Source organism: Ciconia boyciana, chromosome 13 (assembly GCF_034638445.1).
Source record: "Ciconia boyciana chromosome 13, ASM3463844v1, whole genome shotgun sequence".
Classification (NCBI taxonomy): Eukaryota; Metazoa; Chordata; class Aves; order Ciconiiformes; family Ciconiidae; genus Ciconia; species Ciconia boyciana.
The window spans coordinates 16,746,698-16,769,374 of record NC_132946.1 but is presented as its reverse complement, the minus strand read 5'-3'; the positions used below and the strand labels follow the sequence as shown (position 1 = coordinate 16,769,374).

General features: G+C 41.1%; 1 protein-coding gene across 10 annotated transcripts in view; it reads left to right on the top strand.

The window, feature by feature from the left end:
• The window catches only part of NPRL3 (NPR3 like, GATOR1 complex subunit), an 88,154-nt gene that overhangs the window by 1,212 nt on the left and 64,265 nt on the right, over nucleotides 1–22,677 (top strand). For 4 of the 10 annotated variants that reach the window (XM_072878510.1, XM_072878519.1, XM_072878520.1 and 1 more), the window contains exons 2-7: nucleotides 429–498; nucleotides 5,735–5,773; nucleotides 9,449–9,578; nucleotides 12,932–13,006; nucleotides 15,891–16,044; nucleotides 16,866–16,947. In XM_072878510.1, coding sequence (XP_072734611.1) covers nucleotides 429–498; nucleotides 5,735–5,773; nucleotides 9,449–9,578; nucleotides 12,932–13,006; nucleotides 15,891–16,044; nucleotides 16,866–16,947 — 550 coding nt within the window. Of the gene's footprint in view, nucleotides 1–428; nucleotides 499–5,734; nucleotides 5,774–6,007; nucleotides 6,146–6,937; nucleotides 8,928–9,448; nucleotides 9,579–12,931; nucleotides 13,007–15,890; nucleotides 16,045–16,865; nucleotides 16,948–22,677 lie in introns of those variants that run through there. The other 6 variants (XM_072878512.1, XM_072878514.1, XM_072878515.1 and 3 more) reach the window with 3 other exon arrangements.

Below are 22,677 nucleotides of genomic sequence, written 5' to 3'. Positions count from 1 at the left end.
GGATTTCGATACCTGTGACTGCAGGAGGGGCTTCTGGAGCATTATCATTGTCCGGAAACCTGAGCAATAATGAGGGAAATGCATTGGTCAGAATGTTATTCTCCAGTCTCTCTTGAACTGCAAACTGTTACCTGGCACTTGAGAGAAAGGTTGTTTCTGTGAATGTTTTGCTTTCTCCTCTTTATCCCCTGAAAATGTAAACCTCTTTCTCCTATTTTTTGATGTGTTTTTGAGTGGGAATAGAAAAAAGATCTGGTACTTCTGTGTGAAAAGGAAGGGGCTTTCTGCTTTTAATATTACTTTTCTTAGATCTCTGTTATAGATAATTTTAAAAAGGGCACAGACAAGTATTCTCTTAATGCACTTATTTTAATGAACACTTTAAGGAGGTTGTTCCTTGAAAAAGCTCTCTTTATTCTTTGTTTCAGATAAACCAAGGAGTCGATACGCTGTGAATAGCTCTGGTGACACCACAGAAGATCAAGATGGGGACTCCAGGTAGGGGAAAACATTTCTCCTTGCCTAAGAGTTTGAAACAGAGGAGAGGACCTCTTGCTCTCTTGCCTGCTCATTCAGTAGGCAAATTCTCTCGGACTGTATAGAAGACGACCTGCCAAAAAAATGCTTTAATGCCAAGTTATGACCAAATTAGTGCTTAGTAATGAGGAATTTCTCATGCGGGATTGCTAGTGAATCTTGTTTTCTGGGCAAGGTATAGGTCAGGTATTTTGTGCCTGTTAGAAAGGCAGTATTACTCTTTCAAAGCTAGGAATATTAATACTTTGGCAAAGTTTCACTTTTCTTTACCTGCCTACCTCTAACTGTATATATTGTTCAGTTGCCTCAAATTCTTCCCTAGCTCGTGTAATTGTCGTATGGAATTGCTGTGCACTAATGAATAACTAATTTTGTTTCTCCAGATATAGCTGCCCTTGTGTCTGTGGAATGAAATATTAGCGCAAAAGGAAACTGAGACTTAAAGATAGTTTTTCGATTACAGGAAATCAGTGGGTAACAAACGCACTGAAAATAGGCAGTGTGTTGTTCAGCATGCATGTACGTATGAATGGACCCTCTAATTAGTTTTTGTAGAAAATGTGAAATCTGTTGCATGATTCTAAATTTATCACTATCAGATATGAGACAAATGTGGGAAAGAAGAAGTTTTTTTTGTCTGTTGGCCCATAGTTCAGTTGCAGATCTTTTTTGTAATATGTCTTTTAATCTCCAATATTAATAAAACAGGGTAGTTGCTGCTCTTCTCTCATATAAGAGTAAAAAAGAAGTACTCATCACTTGCCCCCAAAAAGAAATTTAGATCCCAACCTTGCAAAATATAAGCTTGTTCTTAACTTTATAACTGAGAATGGTTTGGCTGAAATTAAAATCAACCATGACAGTAAACTTCATCAATTCATATGTTTTTCCAGGACTGGGATCCTATGAAAACACACTTTGCTTGAGGTCATTCGTATCTCTTGCCTCTCCTGGTATCTTTGAAACCTTCAAATGCAGCATTCTGTTGTGTCATCAGCGAGCACAGTACGATACAGAGCACAACTCCAGTGGGAGCAAGCCATGGTTTTCTAAGTTTGGTAACTGGTGAATGGCGTTTCAGACTGTGCTGTGGATGGCAGCTAGTATGCATGTTAGGAGGGCTCAGTGCCCACGTTTGCAGGTTATCTCGGGGATTTTGTTGGTTGCTGCTCAAAACCCTGGCTCTAGTATTTCCCTTGATAGATTAAGATGGTGTTGGAATGGTACCAGCTTCTGTCTGATACTGGTTCTTGCCTCTGCCATTTTGGCAGGTTGGACAAAGCACTTAATGTGGAGCTGCGTTTGCTGGGTGTTGCCTGTGGTGCTGAATTAGTGTGGTGCAATATGTGGCTACTACAGTGATGTAGGAAAAGCTTTTATAATTTCAAATTATGGTCAGATGAGAAAACTGCTAGTATTTTCCTGAAACTGGTTTTAAGTAGATTGAACGTGCTGGCATGTAACCTACATTAAATAAAGATTTAGATTATTTAATTGTAGTGGTGTCCAAAACTCTGGGCTTGAAAGTTAGTGCTTAATCTCCTGGCCAGGTATTTGTTATTAAGTTTTTAGTGTTTAAAATAATTTATGATCTCTCAACTGAGCTCACTAAGTGCAAAGTATCACAGTTCTGAAGCACTGAATGAAAGAATATTAAGACAGAAATCCCCCTCTGCAGTGATGGTCTTCAGAAAAAAGAAGTTGTCACTTGTACAGTTTTGTATATAGGAATACATACAAATTCATGCTGCAGTATCTGCACCTGACTCTTACGAAGGTCAGCGTTTATAAGCCTTATATCTACTTAGATGAAATTGAGGTGTCAGCCAACACCGGTCTGTTAGCAGGAAGTCCCTTAATATTATCTCCTGCGGATCGGATCTGGCTATAGCTGCCATGCAGATGAAGGGGAAATAGAAGAAGAAGAATGTTTATGTTGCTCTGAAAGTGTTGGTTCTGCCAGAGGCCAGATATGGAGGTCCAGCACACTGCTTGTGCTGCTTACGTGGCTGGGCATCTGCATTCAGAAATTCAAAGTCTCTTTCAAAATTGTGTTTGTTTCAAGTTTGTTTATTGAAAAGCTTTTTCCCGAGACCAGTGTAATCAGTGTTGTAAGTACACTGCATTCCATACAACTAATGCAGCAGCTAAACATATCCTCTTCAGTGATAGCAGCTAGTAGAAGAAATCGCTGATGTTCTTTATATACTGAGTAGTGCTAATTTATATTAGACAAGAGGAGGTTTGTTGGCAGAGTTAATTTCTTTCACTGGACTTACTGATACAGGTGGAGAAAATATGCAAGTTTTAGGTACACAGGCCCTTCTTCCAGCACAAAACAAAAAGGAATCTTCAAAACTGTGTACAACAGGTTGCTCAGAGTTTTGATTTGTATCAGACCATTTTAGGAGTAGCTGAAGTTGGTGCCTTGGAGTAGAAGAAATTCTAAGGGGAGGGTGGAGGCAGAAAGGTGCAGATGTCTTGGAAAGAGCAAGATGCATATGATTTGTAAACTAGGAAAGGAGGGAGTTTAACTATCATATGCTGTAAAACCCATATTATCATTGAGCCCATGGGGTTTTTTTCCTCACCAATGTTACGAGTTTTTGCTCCCAGGCTCCTGTTTGGAATGTGTTTTGTATGTTCTCATTGAAGATCAGGCTGGAGAGACCAGGAATGGAGCGACTGGTTTTGTGAGAGCCATTCCCATTCCCCCAGTGGCAGCTCTGTCCCTGTAAGTTCATTCTTTTACAGTGCAGTGGTGCAGCAGTTCTCTTCCTGAAACACTCAGTTCAGTAGTCCATGGAGAGATTTCATCAGCATGAAGTCTGGTCTGTTTTCTGGTGGCGGTGATTTTCTGATTGGAGTTGTCCTTGACGAAAGTAATTTATTAAGTGATTTCACATTATTTCTGGAAGGCTTCTTTAAGGAGGAGCTGGCAAAAAGATTCCTTTAAATTACTGCATATCAGTAGCATCTGTGGATGTTTTTAGAGGTGCAAGTTGAGGCTTTGGAGCAGGCAGACTGCTAGGTTGAGTTGATGGTGTATGGCAAGTTTGATAATGTTGAAGGGTTGGGTCTTTCCCATGTTTCCATGTTCAGTAGCAAAGGTTATTTCAGATTTATCTTGTTGCTGCAGTAGTTCTTACGAGGTTGGATTAATCCTTTTTTATACTGGATGGCTGTCTTTAATTTTCTAGCAATCTAGCACCAATTGTATCCTAGATAAGGTTCGCTGTTGCTTTTTTCCTAAGCTATTGGAACCCAGATCGATTACTTTTGACCTGACTTTTCCTGGAGCAGTTGAGGTGTATGTATTTCTTTATCGCCTCAGAAAGGACAAAATTAGAGCAGTTTAGGTGCCTTAACTCTCCATTTCCATATAGCATGATTGGATTTCTTTTAGCCTTCAGACTCAAATTTCCTGGTCATTGTTATGCTTTTTGTTTTTTATATACAATTGCAGCCTATTCATGACAATCCTACCTCTACGTTACTGGTGTGTATTTGCTTATATTAACTTCAACTCAATGGAGCTGTGTGTTTGGGTCTTCAGAATACAGGTTTTTCTTCCTTTTAAAAGCAAGTCAGGCAGCAAAAGTGGTTGAGGTGTGTTGATGGTGGCCATGCAACAAAAAGGTATTTGGAAGAATCTGTCACTGTCAAAACAAATTGCCTGTCAAGTGTCTCTCTTTGCTGGCTTCTTCTCAGCCTTCCATCATTTGCTCTCTTCAAAAACATCCTTCAGTTTTTGAGTGCTTTGCCAGTAATGCATACCCCTCACAGCTTATGGAGATGCCTGCCAGTCTCCCCCCGGCCCTGAAAAAACGTGAGGCAATTACTCTTTTGGAGCCATAAGATAATACTTTGTTAAATTGGTTTGAAATGTTTTTTGTAGTTTTTCTGAAGGTGATACAAGTCAGCAAGCAAAATTTCTAATGAAGATGCACGTATAGTAACATACGTTACACCAGACTTTGCATTTTTTAGTAGCATAACTAACTGAAGGAGGTTTAGCAAGTTTAACAGCATTGATGTCATTAATTGGCCAAATGCTTCTGTTATAAAAGAAGTCAAGTTACTGACAAACAAGGACTTGAATGTCCCTTTCTAACAAACAGTAGTTCTCCTGTGATAACATTTCTGTATCCTCTGTCTCTTTCACTGGACTCCAGTGTTCTTCCTTGTATTTGTTCTGAAATACACAGGCATCCTTTCTGTAAGCCTGTGCTTTTCCATTCATCCATCCATCCATCCCTTTAAACACCCTTCCTGTAATATCACCCCCTTTGTACAGTTTGTCATTTGGGATTGCTCTAGGTTCCCTTTTCAACATGACCAGTAGAAATCTGATGTCTTTTGGATTAATAATTGTTGGAGGTTTTCATTGTCTCCCTTTTCTAACATGGACAGTATAAAGCTTTTATCAGATTCATTTTTCAGTATATTTAGGAACTTTGTTTCAGGAAACAAGTCCTTTTTTTCCTTGCTATTTGGAAAAAAAAGCAGTTGACTTAAAATGAAAATAGGTATTTGTTTCTCTGAGATAAAAGTGAGTACACTTGTTAACAGCTGTTAATCTATTGTTTAGATCCCTGGGGGGAGCAGCAGCAGCTCTGTGTGCAAGGCCCCTTACAGAAACCTGGCTGTGCATGCAACAATAAATGTTTGGCATCCTCTTTTTCTAAGTCTTGTGGGTATGGAAGCACCAGAACCAATTGTGAAGAGCTGTGGGTCATTCGGGGCTGCATGGGATGTTCCTTTGGTGAAAATGCTAGTAATAGTCTAGAAAAGAAACTGAAATTTAGAATCTGCTCTAAATCAGACTGCAACCTCTTCTATTTTCTCTTAAGGTAAGCATGAATTAAAATGTACAGTGTAAATACAGCTCCATAAATGCAATGTATTGTGGGAACACATTACAGCAGCCAGTGTTAGCAAGAGGACTAAAATGCCTTAGCCTGTTTTCTCCGTGTTGTCAATCTAAGCCTGCAATATATCCTGGGAATTCACCTACCATTGACTTTTGACTCTTCTCAATAGTTATAGTTCCTTTACAGGGGTTTAACTCTTAATAGTTCATCCTAGTTTTTAATATTATCTTTTTTTTTTTTTTTTTTTGTATTTTGTGTACTTGCCTCGTTTATTTTCTTTTGTTGTGTTTTGTTTTGTGTTTATGGCCATGTTCCCATTTCAGAGACCAATGTCCTCTAACTGATGAGCAATTGGTTTCGGGGTAAGACCAAACGTTCTAAACAATCACCTTTGTCTAGAATGGCTTTCTTTTCTCACCATCCTTTTAATTGTGCTTTGTTTCTGGTTTCTGTTTTACACCGAATGATGAGATAATTATATGCTAAATCACAATGTCTGTAGGAAACGTATTGCTGAAGGTTTATGCTAGGATAATTACAAAGGTCCTACTAACATTTCTGTGCTTCCTGTATAGGGTATCCAGAATGGGTGTGGTACTGTCCCTTCTGTGAACTGAGAAAAGTTGTGATCCACCGAGAATGCAACAAGTATAGCCTTGGCATTGTAGTTATTCCAACAAGGAGCCCTAAAACAAATTGCTTTCTGATGAGCAATGACTTAAAAGTACAGATCAGTGAGTAAACTATTTAATCCCACAGTAATTATGGAGACCTCTTCAGGGACCTGGTTTTGAGCAGCTGCTCTGGTTGCTTGTTCTTGGTGCCCCACTGAGCTAAACTGGATGACTGCGTTATACCCCCTTTTTGAATGTGTGGAGGGAAAAGTGCTTATCTCTGCCAGGGCCCCAAAAGTATTAAACTGCATCTCTAGTCCCTGCTTAACATAAAGATGTTCACCTAGATACTCAGCTCCCATTCTAAACTACTTCAAAGAATAATTCTTTATAAAAACTTTACTTTGAATTCCTGTGGCATATTAAAAGTTGTTATCTGTTCTTGGGGAAAAAATGAATTTGTATTTGAGATTCTTTCCCCCTCCTTTTCCATGTGCTAAAGCTAAAGCAATTGTTGTTTCAGCTGGGTTTCCAGAGGAGACACTGGTGACAGCAGTCGATCTGCACTAGTGTGGTTGTATCGTACTGCTGGATTGTCTGCTGTTGCTGCTACATTGAGCTCGTGATAGGAGTGGTAGGATATTTTGGGCAAATCAAGCTTTTGTTTTTTGTATTTAGTTTCTGCCTGCTGAATTCCTTAGTATAGGATAGGTTTGCTTCCCTCTGGAAATCACAGTGCTTAGACTAATCTCATAAAAGAAGAAGGGACTGTTACTGCTCAACTGGGAAACCTAATCTGCTTCTAACAAACTCTTGGGCTCTGAGAAGTCAGTATTTTTAGGTCATCTTAATACACCCCAGAGATCATAAAATCAGTATTAAAATATCTAAAGTTAAAAGTGTTATTTTCTAAGATGAGATGATGAATTGAAATGATGGGAATAACGTATCTGCTGTCCCTCAATCTCCCTATCATCCTGAGGCCTAAGAAATGTATAAATTATGTAGAGCGCTGGGGGGAAAAAACCACAAACCAGCAAAACCAATAAATCTAGGCTGTCAGACGAGGAGAATGGGGCTGGAGTCTAGGCCACTCTTGGGAGAGCCTGCGGTGATACCAGGTGTTTGTACCCATTGGGTAGCACCCGTGTAACCCATCACAGGGTTATCTTTCCTGAGCGTGTCATCTGGCTGCAGTTGCAATATTCTCCCAAAAAGAGAAGTCTCTGCTATTGAGAAGATACTGAGGACTTTACAAAATCAACCTTTTAATCTCCTCCCCACAGAGGCACATACAAGGCTGGGCAGACAGGGCTGTCGGTGTCATGAGCTCTCCTGGGGAATTGCTGAACTGTTACGTTCAGCACCACATTTATCTGTTAAGAGATCTGCTGGTATAATTCCTTGTAAAAGGCAAATCTTAACTGTGGTGAAAGTCATCACAATGATCAGTTTTCAGCTCCCAAGATATCCTTTGCCAAGGCAGGGGGAGGGAAGAGTAACTCATTTCTTACCAGCAAGCTGGCGTTTTCTAATTTGCCTCCTTCTCCCTCCACTCCCAAAACGTATGCTCGTTTTGGATCCATTGCTATTACAGTCTTCCTGGCTCCATGATGAGCCTATTAAACACAGCTGAACAGGGCAAATAGAGGGGATCAAAGCTCACTGCTGTCATGGAGATCACATTCAAAATAGGAAAAAAAGTCACCAAGGACTGTGAGTCCAAAGTCCTGTTTGAGGATGCTTTGACCTTTCTTCACCAGCTCTGTGTGTTGTGCACCCCAGTGCAGTGTGGTGGCCAAGGAGCGTGGGCTCAGCAGCCCCAGGAGTGTCTGGCTAGTCTCCCCATCTCTCTGCTTGCCGTTAGCTGTGTTTGGAGCAGAGTGGCCAGGGGATTTGGAAGTTTGTGCAGAGCTGCTCCTTCCATAAGCCAAATGTAAGCAGTGTGCTGTGGTCAGGATGACCTGTTTGTACAAACACGAGGGACTTTGACAGCTCATAAAGCCCCTGTGTTGTCCTGCATCTTCAGTATATGTAGGTCTAATAAAAGAAATGCCCCTTGGGTCATATACAGATGGATACACACAAAAGACCTGGCTGTGTGCCTTTGTCTTATTTCTGTAGTAGTCCGTAAGTCACTTAGAGTGAACCAGGAATATGGTACATTAATTCCTTTTCTGGGCATCGAGGGCTCACTTGTAGCCAAGAGATAAGGTGAGCGTAGCACACACCCATGCCTGCCTTTTTCTCTGAGTGATACTGGGTTATCTGGGATACCTGCCTGGTGGAGGGGGATGGTCTGACAGGGACACACGTCCCTGAATGTAAATAAAGAAAATGAAATAAATATCCTTCATTCTTAAAAAACTGGTCTCATCAGAAACTGGTTTGAAATTCATTTGGTTAAATGGGAGCCTCCGAGAAATCCGATGAGAAAAGAACTTGCTAATATCAAACCTTACACTGCTTCTATCCTAGAACAACAAGTTCCCTCCAGCAGCTAACTGAGGTCCTCTTCCCTGTGGATTTGAGCTCCACTGTCTCAGGGGACATCCTGAGGAAAACAAGTGTTTGTAGAGACCAGACCAATGTTGAAAGGCCATGGGAAAGAGCAGTTGCAGAATTCCTCCCTTGTCACACTGGATTCTGACCTGGTTTTGCAGTGGTAGCTGTATTTTATAGGGCAGACTCCTCGTAGATAACGTGCCCTGCTGTCTTGCAGCTGCTTTCTTCCCACCATCGATCCAGAGCAATCCAGTAACAGCATGGTCAGCGTTGGGAAGGGCCTGCCCTGTCACGAATTTGTCTCAGTTTGGTTTATCAAATGAGAAAGCCCGTGTGAGGCCAGGCAGCTCTCAGAAGGGTGCTGATGGTCTGTTGAGCACAGGTTGAGATCTGTTAAGTGAGTAACTTTGAATCTCGCTGATGAGATTTGGGAAAGGAGGGACAAGCGTTGGATGTATGTTTCTTCTAATTGAATCAGCTCTTTCTTGTCTTCCCCTCTGCCATACTGGGTGGCCTAAAGATCTCTTTTGTGCTTCAGTGACAGGCTGTGTTGATATGTAGTTGCTTAGTAAGTTCATTAACCTGCAGCTAAATCCAGGCAATGGCTAACTCGAGCTGTTTTTATATTTAAGCAAACTGCATCTAATCTTTCCAATGTATTTTGCTGAGCATGTAATTAAATAAGCATGACCCTGCAGTCTTTGTCGTGAATGCTTCCTGTTTTATAATTGTGATGATCTGAGAGATGTAATTAAGGGGTTCTTAATTTTCCATAATTGGTGGTACTCCAGGTATAGCAATTTAGACACAATTTACAATACTTTAAAAACTCACAAGTTAAATATATCTGTATTTGTAGGAATATTCTGGGGGTATGCTTTTTGAAAATTGTAATAACTTCTGTCTCTGCTCTTCAAGGTTTTCTGATGTCATCCTGGCAACAATTTTGGCTACCAAGTCAGATATGTGTGGCAAAAAGTTTGAACTGAAGATTGATAACGTTCGCTTTGTTGGCCATCCCACGTTGCTTCAGCATGCCCTTGGGCAGGTATGGTGCGAGGTCCGCTCTGGGGACCTGCCTTCTTTTCAATCTGCCTGGCTTAGTTAGAATTCAGAACGTGCATGTTTGCTTTTGATCCTGTTTTTACTTCCTGATGCTCAAAGCTGTCTTTTACTTACTTAAAGATAAGTACAGTGAGTGGCAAACTGAGGGAGCTGTGTCAGTGATTCACAGAAACCCCTTTCTGGTTACTGTAGAAAAGCAGTGTGGATAAAGAGAAGTAATACTAAGCAGTCCAGCTTAAAAAGCTGTTTCTCACTATGTTAGTTATTGGAAGTTAGCTTTTTAGCACCTCTAATTAGTATGGGAATTAAAAAAAAAAAACACCCCAAGCCTTCACAAATGCCAGAAGCTGTGTCAGCCTTGTTTGGCTTTTAACTCTTACTGGTGCTGAAGGTGATTCACAAGGCTCAGTTGGAATAGGTAGGATGTTGAAGGAGGTCTAATTTTCTTGTGGACAAAGTCAGGCTGCTGTTTGCACTGAGATCTTGCTCTGTGGCCTATGTTTTAGCTGCTTGGTATGAAAGCACTTGCCATCTAGGCTATGGAAGAGGTCCTGCTTAAATCTAGGAAAGAATTTACATGCTTCTATGTGCGAAATATGTGCAAAATATTTCCTGGTCCATTCTTTCTTCCTGATAGACTGTAAGAATGAACTAGGCTTTGGTAATTTCTGAATCCGACACTGATCTCTGTCACTGAACTGCTTTGGTCTCATTTTTCATCAAATTTACTAAGTCGTTCATTTTTTCAGGAAAAAAAAATCTGCTTGCCAAGTCTGTGATCCTTTCTTTCTATAATTAGAGGTGCAAACAGATTGTTGGCAACTGCTGCTTGATATGTAGAGGACCAGACTGCTTTAATCCAAGTGAGGACCTGGCCTCAAGCATCAAAAAATGCTAGTGTTCCACTTTCAAAACTAAGTCATGAGTCTACAAGAAATGTGATGGAGGATCACCAAGGCTCAGTCCTCAAATGCTTAAGCTGTATTGGAAGACAGAATTCAAGTGTCCCCAAGCTGTGCAAGTGCATCACCAGCCCCAGACAAGGAAGCAATGAACCAGGCCCAGGGTCTGTACCAGGACCCCAGCCAGGAGCAAAAGGAGATAGGACCAGAGACAGGGCTGGAGGACAAGGCTGCAGTGTACTAACCAAGGGTCCATCCAGGAGACAAGCAACCTACGACGACGTAGGTCGAAGGTCCATCCAGGAGACAGGGCTGGAGGCAGGCACACCTACAGGCCCTGGGCTGAGCTTAAATGAGGCTCCTGGGTCCTGGGCTAGGGTGTGCGTGGGGGGACCCAATTGGGGCTGGTCAGGGCCATTAAGACCTTTTGGTGCCCTCAGAGCCCTGACAGCAGTTGCCTGTTCTCTCACAGTATCAGATTCCTTTATTTTGCTAGTCTTGTCCGAAAGGCACAACTTTCTAAATGTGGTGTAAATGAGGTCGAAAATTTGTATTTGCCTTTTTTCACCACATATTATTACACATTCTCTCCACTTTCCAGTCAGTTTTATCCTAATTGCGTGAAATGTCTCTTCATTTTCAATTTGTCTAAGTAAAATTGCATCTGGGTAAATAAAGTTATAAAGTGTTGTAAACGCTTTTTTGTTACTTCTTGTAGGATCTTCTTTTTGGGTGTGTCTTATCACCCCAGTAGGCACCCCAGAACTTTCTAGTGTCCAGAATCTTCTAGACATAGCAGCCGTCTCTGCTAGTTCATTTGAGTCTACATCTGGGACTCTCTTGCAGTTAGGAGGAAGCTAGATGGAGCTTCTTTCCCATGGAGCAAAGGCAGTGACCGGAGTAACCTGACAGTCTAGTTTGGATTTCTTCGGAGTTCATACTGCAGTAAGTTAATTCATGGGACAGCTCCGCAAATTCTTACTCAGATGAGATTCAGGAGCATGAATATTTAATCCTGTGTGCCAGACCACTTTTTATGTAGCAGTATTCTGAATTCTTAAAATTCCTTCAGCATTTTCTTTTCCAGCTTAGTCTTTTCTTCTTTTTTCTGGACAAGAGGTGACATGAAATCTAGCCTGCATCCCAATTGATGTTAATGGTAGTAGTTTCTTTGATTTTAAGGAAGGAACAGGATCAGTCCCTACACTTGGAAATGCTTTTGAGTCTTCATTGAAGTTCACAAGACATCTTAGAACCTGTAACTCCAGAACAAACACACACAGTAAATTGGGTTTACCACCCTCCCATCACTGCCTTTTTGATAGAACTTCACTTACACGTTAGAAAAACCAAAAATATGTATCGCTTCTTTTAGTTTCTCTAATTTTTAGGACTGCTGAGTGAAAGCACTCAGATTTTGGAGTTCACTGCTGAGCAGTTCGTTGCTGGTGCTCAGGACCGGGCAGGAAGGGTGAATGCAGCTCTGCTTTTGCCAGCTTCTCTGTGTTTGCCCCGTCTCAGACGCTGCATTACCTACGTATGCACATATGTTGGGCAGAGACCGAATATGAGGTTAGCTGGGTGTTTGGCCTGGCAGGTTATAGCTGTTTTCACTTGGGATTGGATGGGTGTTCAGCAGGGGCTTCGGGGGTGGCAGGAATGTCCTCTGGATTTTGTGCTCCATCTTGTGGTGACGCTTGCTCAATTCAGAGTTGTTAGTCTCAGATGTGCAAATTCAACTTGCTCATCTTGGCTTCCACTGTTCCTCCCCACCAGAAAGTCTGTAACCTGCATTAGGGGTGAAGCTCTCTGCTGCAGAAAGAATAGTGAAGGGCTAGAGAGAGAATATGTCTGAAATCCTGTAGGAAGGGAAAATCAAACCTTTTATTTTAGTACTGCAGTTCTAGAGCATATTTTTTCTAGTAAAAGCAACAGTTTGTAACGTGACGCAATCCAAGTGGGGATTTTGGGAAAGGAAAGAATAGGTGTGGCCTGGGATGAGAAATCTATGGAATTCTCTTCAGTTAACAATATACATGACAATTGTGCTAAGGAATTTAAAGCTAGGGTCCCTAATGATGCTAAAATGTAATAGTAAAGACACCTAGTAAGACTGCTGTCTTAACTGATACTCATTTCCATGGTCATGACCAAAATGCTTCGGCTTAAGTCTTTGCAGCTTCTCAGAAAAGGCAGAGTTGTAGAGTAACTGTGACACTTTAATAAAAAAAATCATAGTTTTATTTTTTACAAGTCAAATTTAATGGTATAATTTGATTTGTCTGCTCTCTTTTCTCAGCAAACTTGTTATTTGACTGAGTTAGGCTTTTCCTTCCCCACCCCCCTTTTTTCTTTTTTTTTTTTTTTTTTTCTTTTTTCCCTTCATTGCTGGATCCAACTGACACTATGAGATTTTTTTAAAAATATTTTTCAGGTATCCAAAACTGATCCCTCACCAAAGAGAGAGATGCCCACTATGATTCTCTTCAACGTGGTGTTTGCACTAAGGGTAAGGACTGTCTTCATTCCATCTGACAGTGGGATGTGCTTCGGATGTATAAAAGAATGCAGTAGGCTCACGTTCCAGTAATCTCTTGTAAAACATTCAGTGCCTGATTTCATTGGGATATTTTAATTTGAAACAACAAACCTAAACAATGTAGAACATGACACAGTTGTTCTCTTCAGGACATTTTCTAGAGTTTTTGGTTTTAAATACCCAGAGTATAAAGGCATGCAAAAAACCACTTTGCAAAATAGATATGAACCCAGTTGCAAGTCCTGTATGTGTCTTGTCTTCTGTTATTGGTGAGCTGGTAATCTGCTGTGATTTTTCTAGACCCTGCAATTGAGGCTTGTCCAACTAAGCTGTGCAAGAAAGGCAACCTGGGTCTGACTGTCCTGTGTGTCAGATACCGCTCTCTCTACGTGACTGCTCTACTCCTGCCCAGGATAGGACCAAATCCATACAGCTGCACTAGCACATTGCTGAGCCCTTGTGACTCCATGCAGCTCGGACCTTGGTGCTCGGTTCTGCTCCAGAAGCAGAGGCAGCAGGCAGTGTGGACAGTGGCTCATGCTTGGCCAGCATTAAGAGTCAGGTCCCCACCATGGCCTTGGTCAACCCAAGCTTTCTCAGTGCAGAGTCATTCAGAAACCTACCCTGGTTGAGAACAGCACTGTTTTGAGCCCTTACTCATGCTGTATGATACAGAGACATGTGCCTTTGCTCTGTGCCTGTAGGCTTTTTTTATAATTAAATGGACAGTGTTTGAAAGCTGCCTCCTCTTAGCAATGAGATCGTTGTAAGGGCAGAGTGCCAGGGAGCAGTGGCTGTAGCATTCCAAATGAGAAGAAGGTACAAGTGAAGAATAAGTAGGTTTTGATGCTCAGTAAGAACCTGGAGCAAATACGTAGTTTTTGCTTGGAATTTTTTCAGGCCTACTGTATTGACTAGATGTTGGTATCTGTGTTAAGGGATCCTGGCTTGGGTAATTAGGTGGTATAAAACCCTAGAAATTTCATTATGTTCGAGCATTATTTGATTTTTGAGCTCTGGCTTTCTCTTCCCAGCCCACAGGTGGTATCTGTGGAGCCATCATAGTATTTTTGTGGCATACACACATATGAAGAAACATTTTAAAAATAAAAGAGGGAGTTGGAATAGCTGTCTTTATGGAAATGATTGATTTTTGCTCGACTGGATATAGTGTCATGATTTAAAAGCCTCCAGCTCCTTGCTTGTGAAATGACCTTTTTTTTTTCTCCTTTTAGCACTAGTACTTTTCTTGCTGCTTGCTTGCCAGTGGAGACTAACATGGACATGGCCACAGTCTGGATGGCTTGTCCTCAGTTGAAGAGCAAGGTTTCACAAAAGACAATTATCCCTGCAATTACTCTGAAGCAAGCAAGAAATCGTTCACTGAGTTCTGCTGGGGACCCAGTGTTCTTGTGCTTTGGGACATTCTTAGCTCAGGAAGTGCTGAATTTGCAGTACAGGAGATGATTTTAGATTTCACACATTAAGAGACATTAGCTTCAAGAGTTTTGTTGTTTTGGTGTATTGGTAAAGCACCATGCTTTGGTTGTAGGTACGTGTGTGTAGATGCAGATGCCAACACAAACATTCATGCACATTGAGTCATGTGGAAGCACAAGTGTTGAAACCAGTACTCCTTCATTCACAATATTGCAAGAGCTTGGTGAAGTGCAATGAAGACTATATCTAGCCCACATTTTTCTAGAATCTAATTTCTCGTGGTTCTCCTAGGAAAACTTGCTTTTTTGTATTTTGGCACTGTGCTGATACTGATGTAATTGTGTGTGTAATGCAGCGCTAAATCATATTTGCTACGAGACACTCTTAGTTCATAGAGAGCTGTCAAGTTTCTGGAAAGTGCTGTGCAAGAAGCAAGTGGAAATTTTTTCCTAGCATGGTGTAGTGCACTGCAGAGGGTGGGTGGAGGCATTCTGAGATAAAGATGAGAGTCCATCTGCAGTGGACAGACAGAGCAGGCAAAGTCCCAAATGCTATAATCAGCACTGATCCTGCTGTGCTTAAGCTTCAGGGTTGCCAACGTGTCATGACTCAGCAAGAACAGTGGAATCAAAAAATGATGACTCATGGTTTGCTAGTTTACATGCCAAGTTATCAGTTGCTAGAACCGTGAATTCCTTTAAATGTCTTAACAAACATGAAGCAGCTGCTTACTCAGACTGGAGCCACCGAGTCCACCCCCTTGTCAGCTGTACTTACACGATAGATTTTTCCAGCACTTTCATTCTGGGACTTACACGAATGCAGAGTTAGTAATAAGCCATATTTGTGAAATGTTTGGGAGCGTAAATCCAACTTCACTCTGGTTTGGGATCAAATTGTTGACCATGTGCTGGTAATTCTTATGTAGTTACTGTCTTGTCAGTACATAAGACAAACATCAACGTAGCAACATGGAGTGAATGGGCTATGTTAAAGGCACTGCAGTCCTTATACTCCCAGTGAATTTAACCCGAACATCATGATATTCTGCCTTTTCAAATAGCTTGACACTTCTTTTCTCACTGTGTGAAATTGAGTTCTTTCGTCTCTCTGCTAGCAGAAGGCCCATTAACAACTGGAAAAAATAAACCAGACAGGGGTATCATACTCCAGGTGCTGTGTTTGTTTGATGACGAGCTTGGAAATCCCTGAGTCTTCTCTTTACCATTGGACATCTCTGAGCTTCTGCTTTGTTGCTGCTAGAGAAAATTCCTTTCCTTTGCCAGTTGCCAAAGAGGCTGACTTTTGATATCTACTGAAGATAATTATTTTGACTACTTATCCATCACTGTAGTTCCATAATATGTGCTTGTGGCTGAATGACTGACCTGTTTCTTTTCTGTGTTGCCTGTAGGCCAATGCAGATCCATCTGTGATAAACTGCTTACACAACCTCTCCCGAAGAATCGCCATAGTCTTGCAGCACGAGGAGCGCCGCTGCCAATACCTGACCAGGGAGGCCAAGCTGATCTTAGCTATTCAGGATGAAGTGTCTGCCATGTCAGAAAGTGAGTGCTGAGCTTAGCTTTGTGCAGGAATATGTTTGTCTAGGAGCACTTTTTCAGAAAAGTGCTGATTGTGCCTTCCTTTGTCTTTTGTGGCTGGGATCAGTATGAACAAGTTGTGGTGCTCTTCAGCATTCTGACAGCTTTGGACTGCATTTTGCCTTATCCAGGATCACTATCCCTATGCAGATATGTCAGCTTTAGAAGTGAAGTAGCTTGTTTGTTTCCTTGCTAGCTCAGTTCAGTGCAGTTGCTGGAGAACGTGCACTGAACCATCACATTTGGATCTGCCTGTCAGGCTGAGATGGAAGAACTCATATGTAGCCTGCTTCACCCCACCTAGAGCAAGTTTCCCATGCTGTGTGCTGAGTCACCAGACTTCTTGTGTGGAAACTTTACTCTTACATGTTGTTACCACAGCTAGCAAATAGTTACAGAGCATTTTTATAGACTGTACTTCAGAGCAATTTACTATAATAATATGCACTGTTTAAGGTGAACTCTGACGGTGATCCACCATTTTGCTGCAAGCATTAAAAATTAAAACTGACATGCATCAAACAAAAAACACTTAAAATCATCACTTGTCAAATTCACAGTTACATGTCCTTAACTGAGTTGAGGATTAGGAGAAGTTGGCAATAATTCACTATTATTATTTTAATACGTAACTTGAGTTACTGTAAAAGCTTTGAAAGATAATTGTAGATTAAAAAGATATGGATTCTGTTCTGAAGATACTAGTTGATACCTAGTGGGGGAAGAGGAAACTCTCTTTGCTTTGAAATCCATTGTTTGCTTTCTTGTTTTGAAATTTTCCATAGCCACAGAAGGGCCACAGTCACCTTTTCATCACATCCTACCCAAGTGCAAACTGGCCAGAGATCTCAAAGAGACATATGACAGGTAAGTGGGATTTTCTTCCTAGCTCATAGTATGCTGCTTCTCATTGAAACCTCTTGGCCATGTTCCTTAGGATATTATCCACCTCTTCATGCTGTTGACTCACTGGGATTTGGGTTTTAGACCAGGTGGAGCAATGTGAAGGCTAGCTGTCAGGCAAAATGTTTGCAGAATTGCTATCCTAATCATTACCTTGGTCTCCCTTTGGATATGTTATGGTTCTTAAAAGTTAGTGATGTCTGTCACAGCTTTAAGAATTATTATTTTCTTCCTTAGCACAGAGGCACATAATGACAAGTGAATTGTAGAATTAAAAAGTGTCATAATATGAATATCATAACGTGTAGAAGTGCTCTAAACCTGCAGCTAAGAGAAAAATGCTGCTGACTGATGGCAAATCAGATACTGCCCTGGCTTCATTTGGTTACACTGTGCGTGTCTGGACAGTGAATTTGGATTAGGTGGTGAGACTTTCAGCAGAATGGAAAGTGTAACATGCTGTTTCTTGACTGGACTAAAAGTTCTGGCAAGGATTTCAAAGGAGTGTGGAGTTAGTGTTGAATTTCAGCAGGAGCCAGCACCAACCTCCTCCAGTGTACTTCTGCTCTGACAGCTTTTCAGTGCTGACTCTTCATGCAGACCAGACATCTCCGTTCAGGATATGTGCTTCGTGAAAGGCCTTAACAAAGGAGCACAGAAGGTTTTGGTGGTGAGGAAGATGATGTGCCCCTTGATTCGGGTGTTTGTCAGGGCTTGGGAGAATTGCTCGGGAGTTCCTTCATTGACTGTAGGGTACATTGCATGATATTGCACAAACCCTTTAGCCTCCCTAAGATTGCAGTTCCCTTTGTACGAAGGGAATAATCACAAAGCCCTGTAAGGTAAGGCACTGAGAGCCTAAATAATTTAATGATTGCAAAGCACATTAGAAAACTTGTAATAAGCTGTTCTTTGTTATGTTCAAGAGCTGTGAATGTGAGCCTGTTTGGAGAGAATGTTGTATATTGTTCAATACAACTCTCACAAAACCCGTACTAAATTTTAAAATAAGGCAATTTTTATGTAGCCTGTAATTCTACTATTAAACTTCACCTACTACTTACTTTTCTGTGTTCCTCTAGAGCTATGTATTTGTGACTGGAAAACCATGATCTTGTTTCCAAACATTTTAGTGACACAGTGACATCTTGTGGCATTTAGCTGTGACTGGAGGAACATATAGCCCAAGCTCATGGAGTGTGCTAATACGACCTTTCCATGAAATAAGGAGGAATAGGCTGCCCACGGAGAAACAGATGTTGGTGCTGCCCCCCAGAAGTAAAGTAAGGCAGTGTCTCCCTCATTTAGGCATTGTGAGTCAGGGAGAAGTGGTGCAAGTTGTATTTTGACACTGTTGCATGACATTGTCATAAGCAAATGTAAGAAATAAACTGTTGGTAAAAATAGAAAATGTCCGTGCATTTGATTGGAAAGCTCTATTTGAAGAGTAGTTAACAGTGTCGTTGGCTGGGTGGGTAATAAGATCGTGTTCTGCAGCATTTTTCCATTAATGCTTCATACAAGAGAACAGGAAATATGCTTACTACACCTGCAGTAGTACCTTGCTGGGCAGGCATAGAATTAAAATCATTTTTTGGTGAAGGAGAAGAAATGGTCTAGAAATAGGATTTTTATTCTGCAACTCCAAGATGAAGAATTCTTGAGTGGGAACAGCTCTGGAGTGAAGTCTGTGTGGTCTTTTATGAAATGAGGGTTAGTCACAAGTGACATGGGGTTGCAGAAAAAGCAAAAGTTGCATAAAATAGAAGTCTTGTCTGTAAGACGGGAATCAGTCCTGCTCAGGATTGTAAATCCCCTGCTGTAATGAATACTGTATCCAGTTTTGGCCACCACATTTCAAGAAAGGTTTGGGCCACCTAGAGAGTGTGGAGGAGTGAGAATGACCTAAGAGGAAAGATTGAAAGGTTTGTTTCTTTTAGAGGAGAAGAGACTGCTGGGAACAGTAAGTCTTCAAATGCATGCAGTGACAATGTGCTGTTTCAAATATACAGAGATTTCTGGCATAGCCTTTGGCATAGGGGAACAGCATAGTAAAGTGGAGAGAGCACTCTGAATTGCAGATGGGAACCCAGCTCTCCATTTGAGATTCGCTCAAGCCAGCATTTCCTAGTGTCTGCTGATTTCTGCAATTCCAGTCGAAGGCCTCTTGAACTATCACGGTTGCTCCAGAGGTGCTGTCTAGCCCTTGGTTTCCTGTAGATGGTGCTGAGGTATTTCAGGCAAGACCCAATATGGCCCTTAGCAAGTTGGTTTGTACGAAACCACAAGTGTACGAATCTTTTTATAGTTCAAAATGTCCCTTGCATTTTGAATGAAACACCCATATTTTATAAGGCAGGAATCAGTAGCCAGGTCGTCTTGACTATAACACTATTGCTGCTATTAGTAATGGAGCATTACTAAACTGACAGTTTAGAGGTAATCAACATCTAGTTCCTGGGACCTTTTTTGACTCTAATGGAGAAAACTAGAATGTTTCTTTTTGATTAGTTCAGAAAATAGATTTGAGAGTCTTTGTTCATCTTGTCCCCAAACTCCAGCACTGGTGTGGAACAAAAAGCAATGGCTTTAGGACCGAGAAAGTCCAGTTGCCAGTACCTCCAGTGCTGGCAAATTTGCCAGTGTTACAATGGGTGTCTGTTTTAAGCCAGTGTTCAGTTTAGGGAATTCAGACAGCTTTCACCAAGTTTTATCTGCAGCTGCAGGTAATATGTTAGCTTGATACTAGCTAACTGCCTGCCTGTTTTTAGCAAACTTCTCTTAGCGTTATATTGGAATAAAAGTGAAAATATGGGGAGGTTTTGGGGGAGGATTGGATTGTTTGTTTCTTCCTTTTAATACACAAAGAGCCTTTATACATTTTTAGCCTAGTGGGATTTGAACTAACTGGTAGATCTAGCCTATCTCAGCAGCTCAGGGAGAAGTGGAATAATTATATGAGATTTAATGAATTATTAGATGTGATTTGTGTGGCTGTACTGTAAAATAGAAACCAACTACAGTTATTTGACCAAAGGACAGTCAATGAGTCCTTTACAAGGAAATGTGAAACCATTTCAAAGCTCTAAGTAATCACAACTTCTAGCAAAAATAAACAAACTCCAGAGCTACAAGCTCACCTCCACCAAACTAGAAAACATATTATTAATTTCTGATATGAATAGGGTAGACATAAAATGAGGTGTGTGTATGTAAAAATTCATAACTCTCTTACAAAATATGAGTCAGGATTGTCTCTCTTTTGCCAATAGTTATGAAAAAAAAAAAAGGCTGCAATTCTGTGGGATACTGGCCAACTTTCAGGTTCCCATTTTGGGAGAGTGGCTCACAGTCGCTGTTCAGGGCAGAGCAAAAGAGCAGTGATATTCCCAAAAATGTTCCCCAGCTTCCTGCAGCTCTGGAAGTGGTTTCTGTATATTCAACAGCCTTCAGCTGATCTCACTTCCCGGAATTAGTCCATGATCCTGCAAGCCAGAGTAAATATTTAACAAGCATAGCATCCTCTGATAAGGAGGTGCATGGCTTAACTAGTTTCTGTGTTTCTTTCTATTTCTTTTGAACTTTGCTCTTTCTAGTATCCTGAGATGGATACTGGATAGTCTCATAGGTCTTATGATGGAGAAATGTTAAACAGCTTTTTCCTATTTACTTCTCCCTGTCTCAATTTGAGACTATGATATCCCCTCTCAGTATCCTAATCCCTCACCATGTATCCCTGAGTATCTCTCATCATGTATTATCTAAACAGAGATTTAAAAAAAAAATAGTTGAAACTAAGTTTTCATGGGATAAAATGGAATGTCTTTGTGGGTTTAATAGCCAGTTAGAGTATGGCGAATTAAGCTATTTTTGCCCAGTTACTCTTGAAGTCTGCGGGAAAAAGGGAAAGTTGCAGCAAGGTCTCTGGATACCAGTTAACTATCTGATAAGACAGCAGATGAAAATCAGTATGGATAAATGTAAAGTAATGCATGTAAGGTCAGACAGCCTTTATATAGTACATAACTGCTCTGAAAAGAGCTTTTGGAATTACAGCAGATAGTCAGTGAAAAAGTCAACTTGGTGAAAAAGCTCAGGGTGTAGTAACACTGCAAAAAATCCCTATAAAATGCGAAAAGTAGTTAGGAAAGGAGCAAAGAACAAAAGAGAGCCTTTGGTAAATTCCTGGTGTACCTACTGCACCTTTGAATGCTTTGTGCAATTCCAGGTTTCCTATCAGGGCTACTTAAACTGTGTCCCTGAGGTTCACGGTGTGCAATGCAGCCGATGCAGTGTTCTCCCCTTCCCACAGTGCTGCGCCTTCCTGGACTGTTTGCTCCACAATTTTACTTGGTTAAGAAGAATAAAGTAGAATTGGAGCTAGGTGACTCCCTAATGCGACTTTGAAAAGTTGTTTTCTTGGTATTCTCTCCTGTTGCTGGTTTTTGCCATTCTGCTTCTGCCCCTAAAAGAAGATGGCTTCTGGGTCTGCTGGTCCCCAGCCAAAGAGCTGGGGGCCAGCTCATGGAGGTTCGGGAGGCTCACAGTAAGAAGCTTGCTAAATAGATGACTTCATGGGGAATCTGTAAAAATGAAGGCAAATGTGGATCCGAACTTCACTTTCTGTGACTTGACTATATTTCATGTTGCATGAATCTTTGTGTATATATTGGTGAAATTATTTAACTCTGTTGGCTGGCTAAGGGCAGTCGCATACGTTGCTGCTGGAGGATGTAGCTTATTCCTTGTCAAATTATTAGAGACTTAAATTATTTTCCATCCAAGGAGGGGCAGGTGACAGAGAAATCACATACATAAAGCTATAATGAAGGCTTGAAATTGTACAGTTGAATTCAAATGTAGAAGAATGAAATTAAGATCCAGATAAGAACTGAAAATCTGGTTTTCTTGTTGTCTTTAGTTCTAGGCTCTTGTTGTATAGTGCACTGTAGACAAAATTATGCTGTAGAGAGTGTAATTATGTAATTAAAGCTTCTGCCTTGGTGCACTTGGACCAAAGAATGAAAGGAACCAACTGTATTTTTTTCTGTTTCCTGAATGTTAAACTATGGAGGGAAAATATCCCTGCAAGTGTTTCATATTTTCATGTATCTCTGCTTCTTTTCGGTAACCTGTTTTAACAACCCCAATAGCTTTCAGGTAGTCTCTTAACCCACTTTCATTCATTGTCATGTTTTCTCTTGTGAGTGTTTGGCCTGGTAGGTAGTGTGGATAACTACAGCTTCAGAGTGCCCTTTACCTTGATGTATTTTGGGAGAATCCAGCTTTATCTGCCAGTTGGTGTATGTCTGGTGGGATAAGCAGTGTTACTGGAGTTGCAACATTTAATGCAAGAAAAACGGAGCTGTTTGCTGTGCTTTGCATGTTCCTTCAGGGTTTGGAGCCTCTGATCAGATGTGAGGTGGTAGCGCCAGCGAGACAGTGGATTCATCCTTTCAGTTCCTTTTAAAACAGGGAAAACATATATAGTATCTGCTCCATTTGCAACTTAAAAAAATCAATATTTTTCGAAGGTCAGTGCAAGATTTGAGAACAAAACCGTGGCCTTTTGAAAAGCATTGTCTGCAGTGAGATTTTTCCTAATAAGTCTGACCATGCATGAGGCAGGACAGGACTGTGTTTGCTCTCTCACCACTCTGTTGTGGTTTGGTGAATAGTTATACCGGCAGCCAA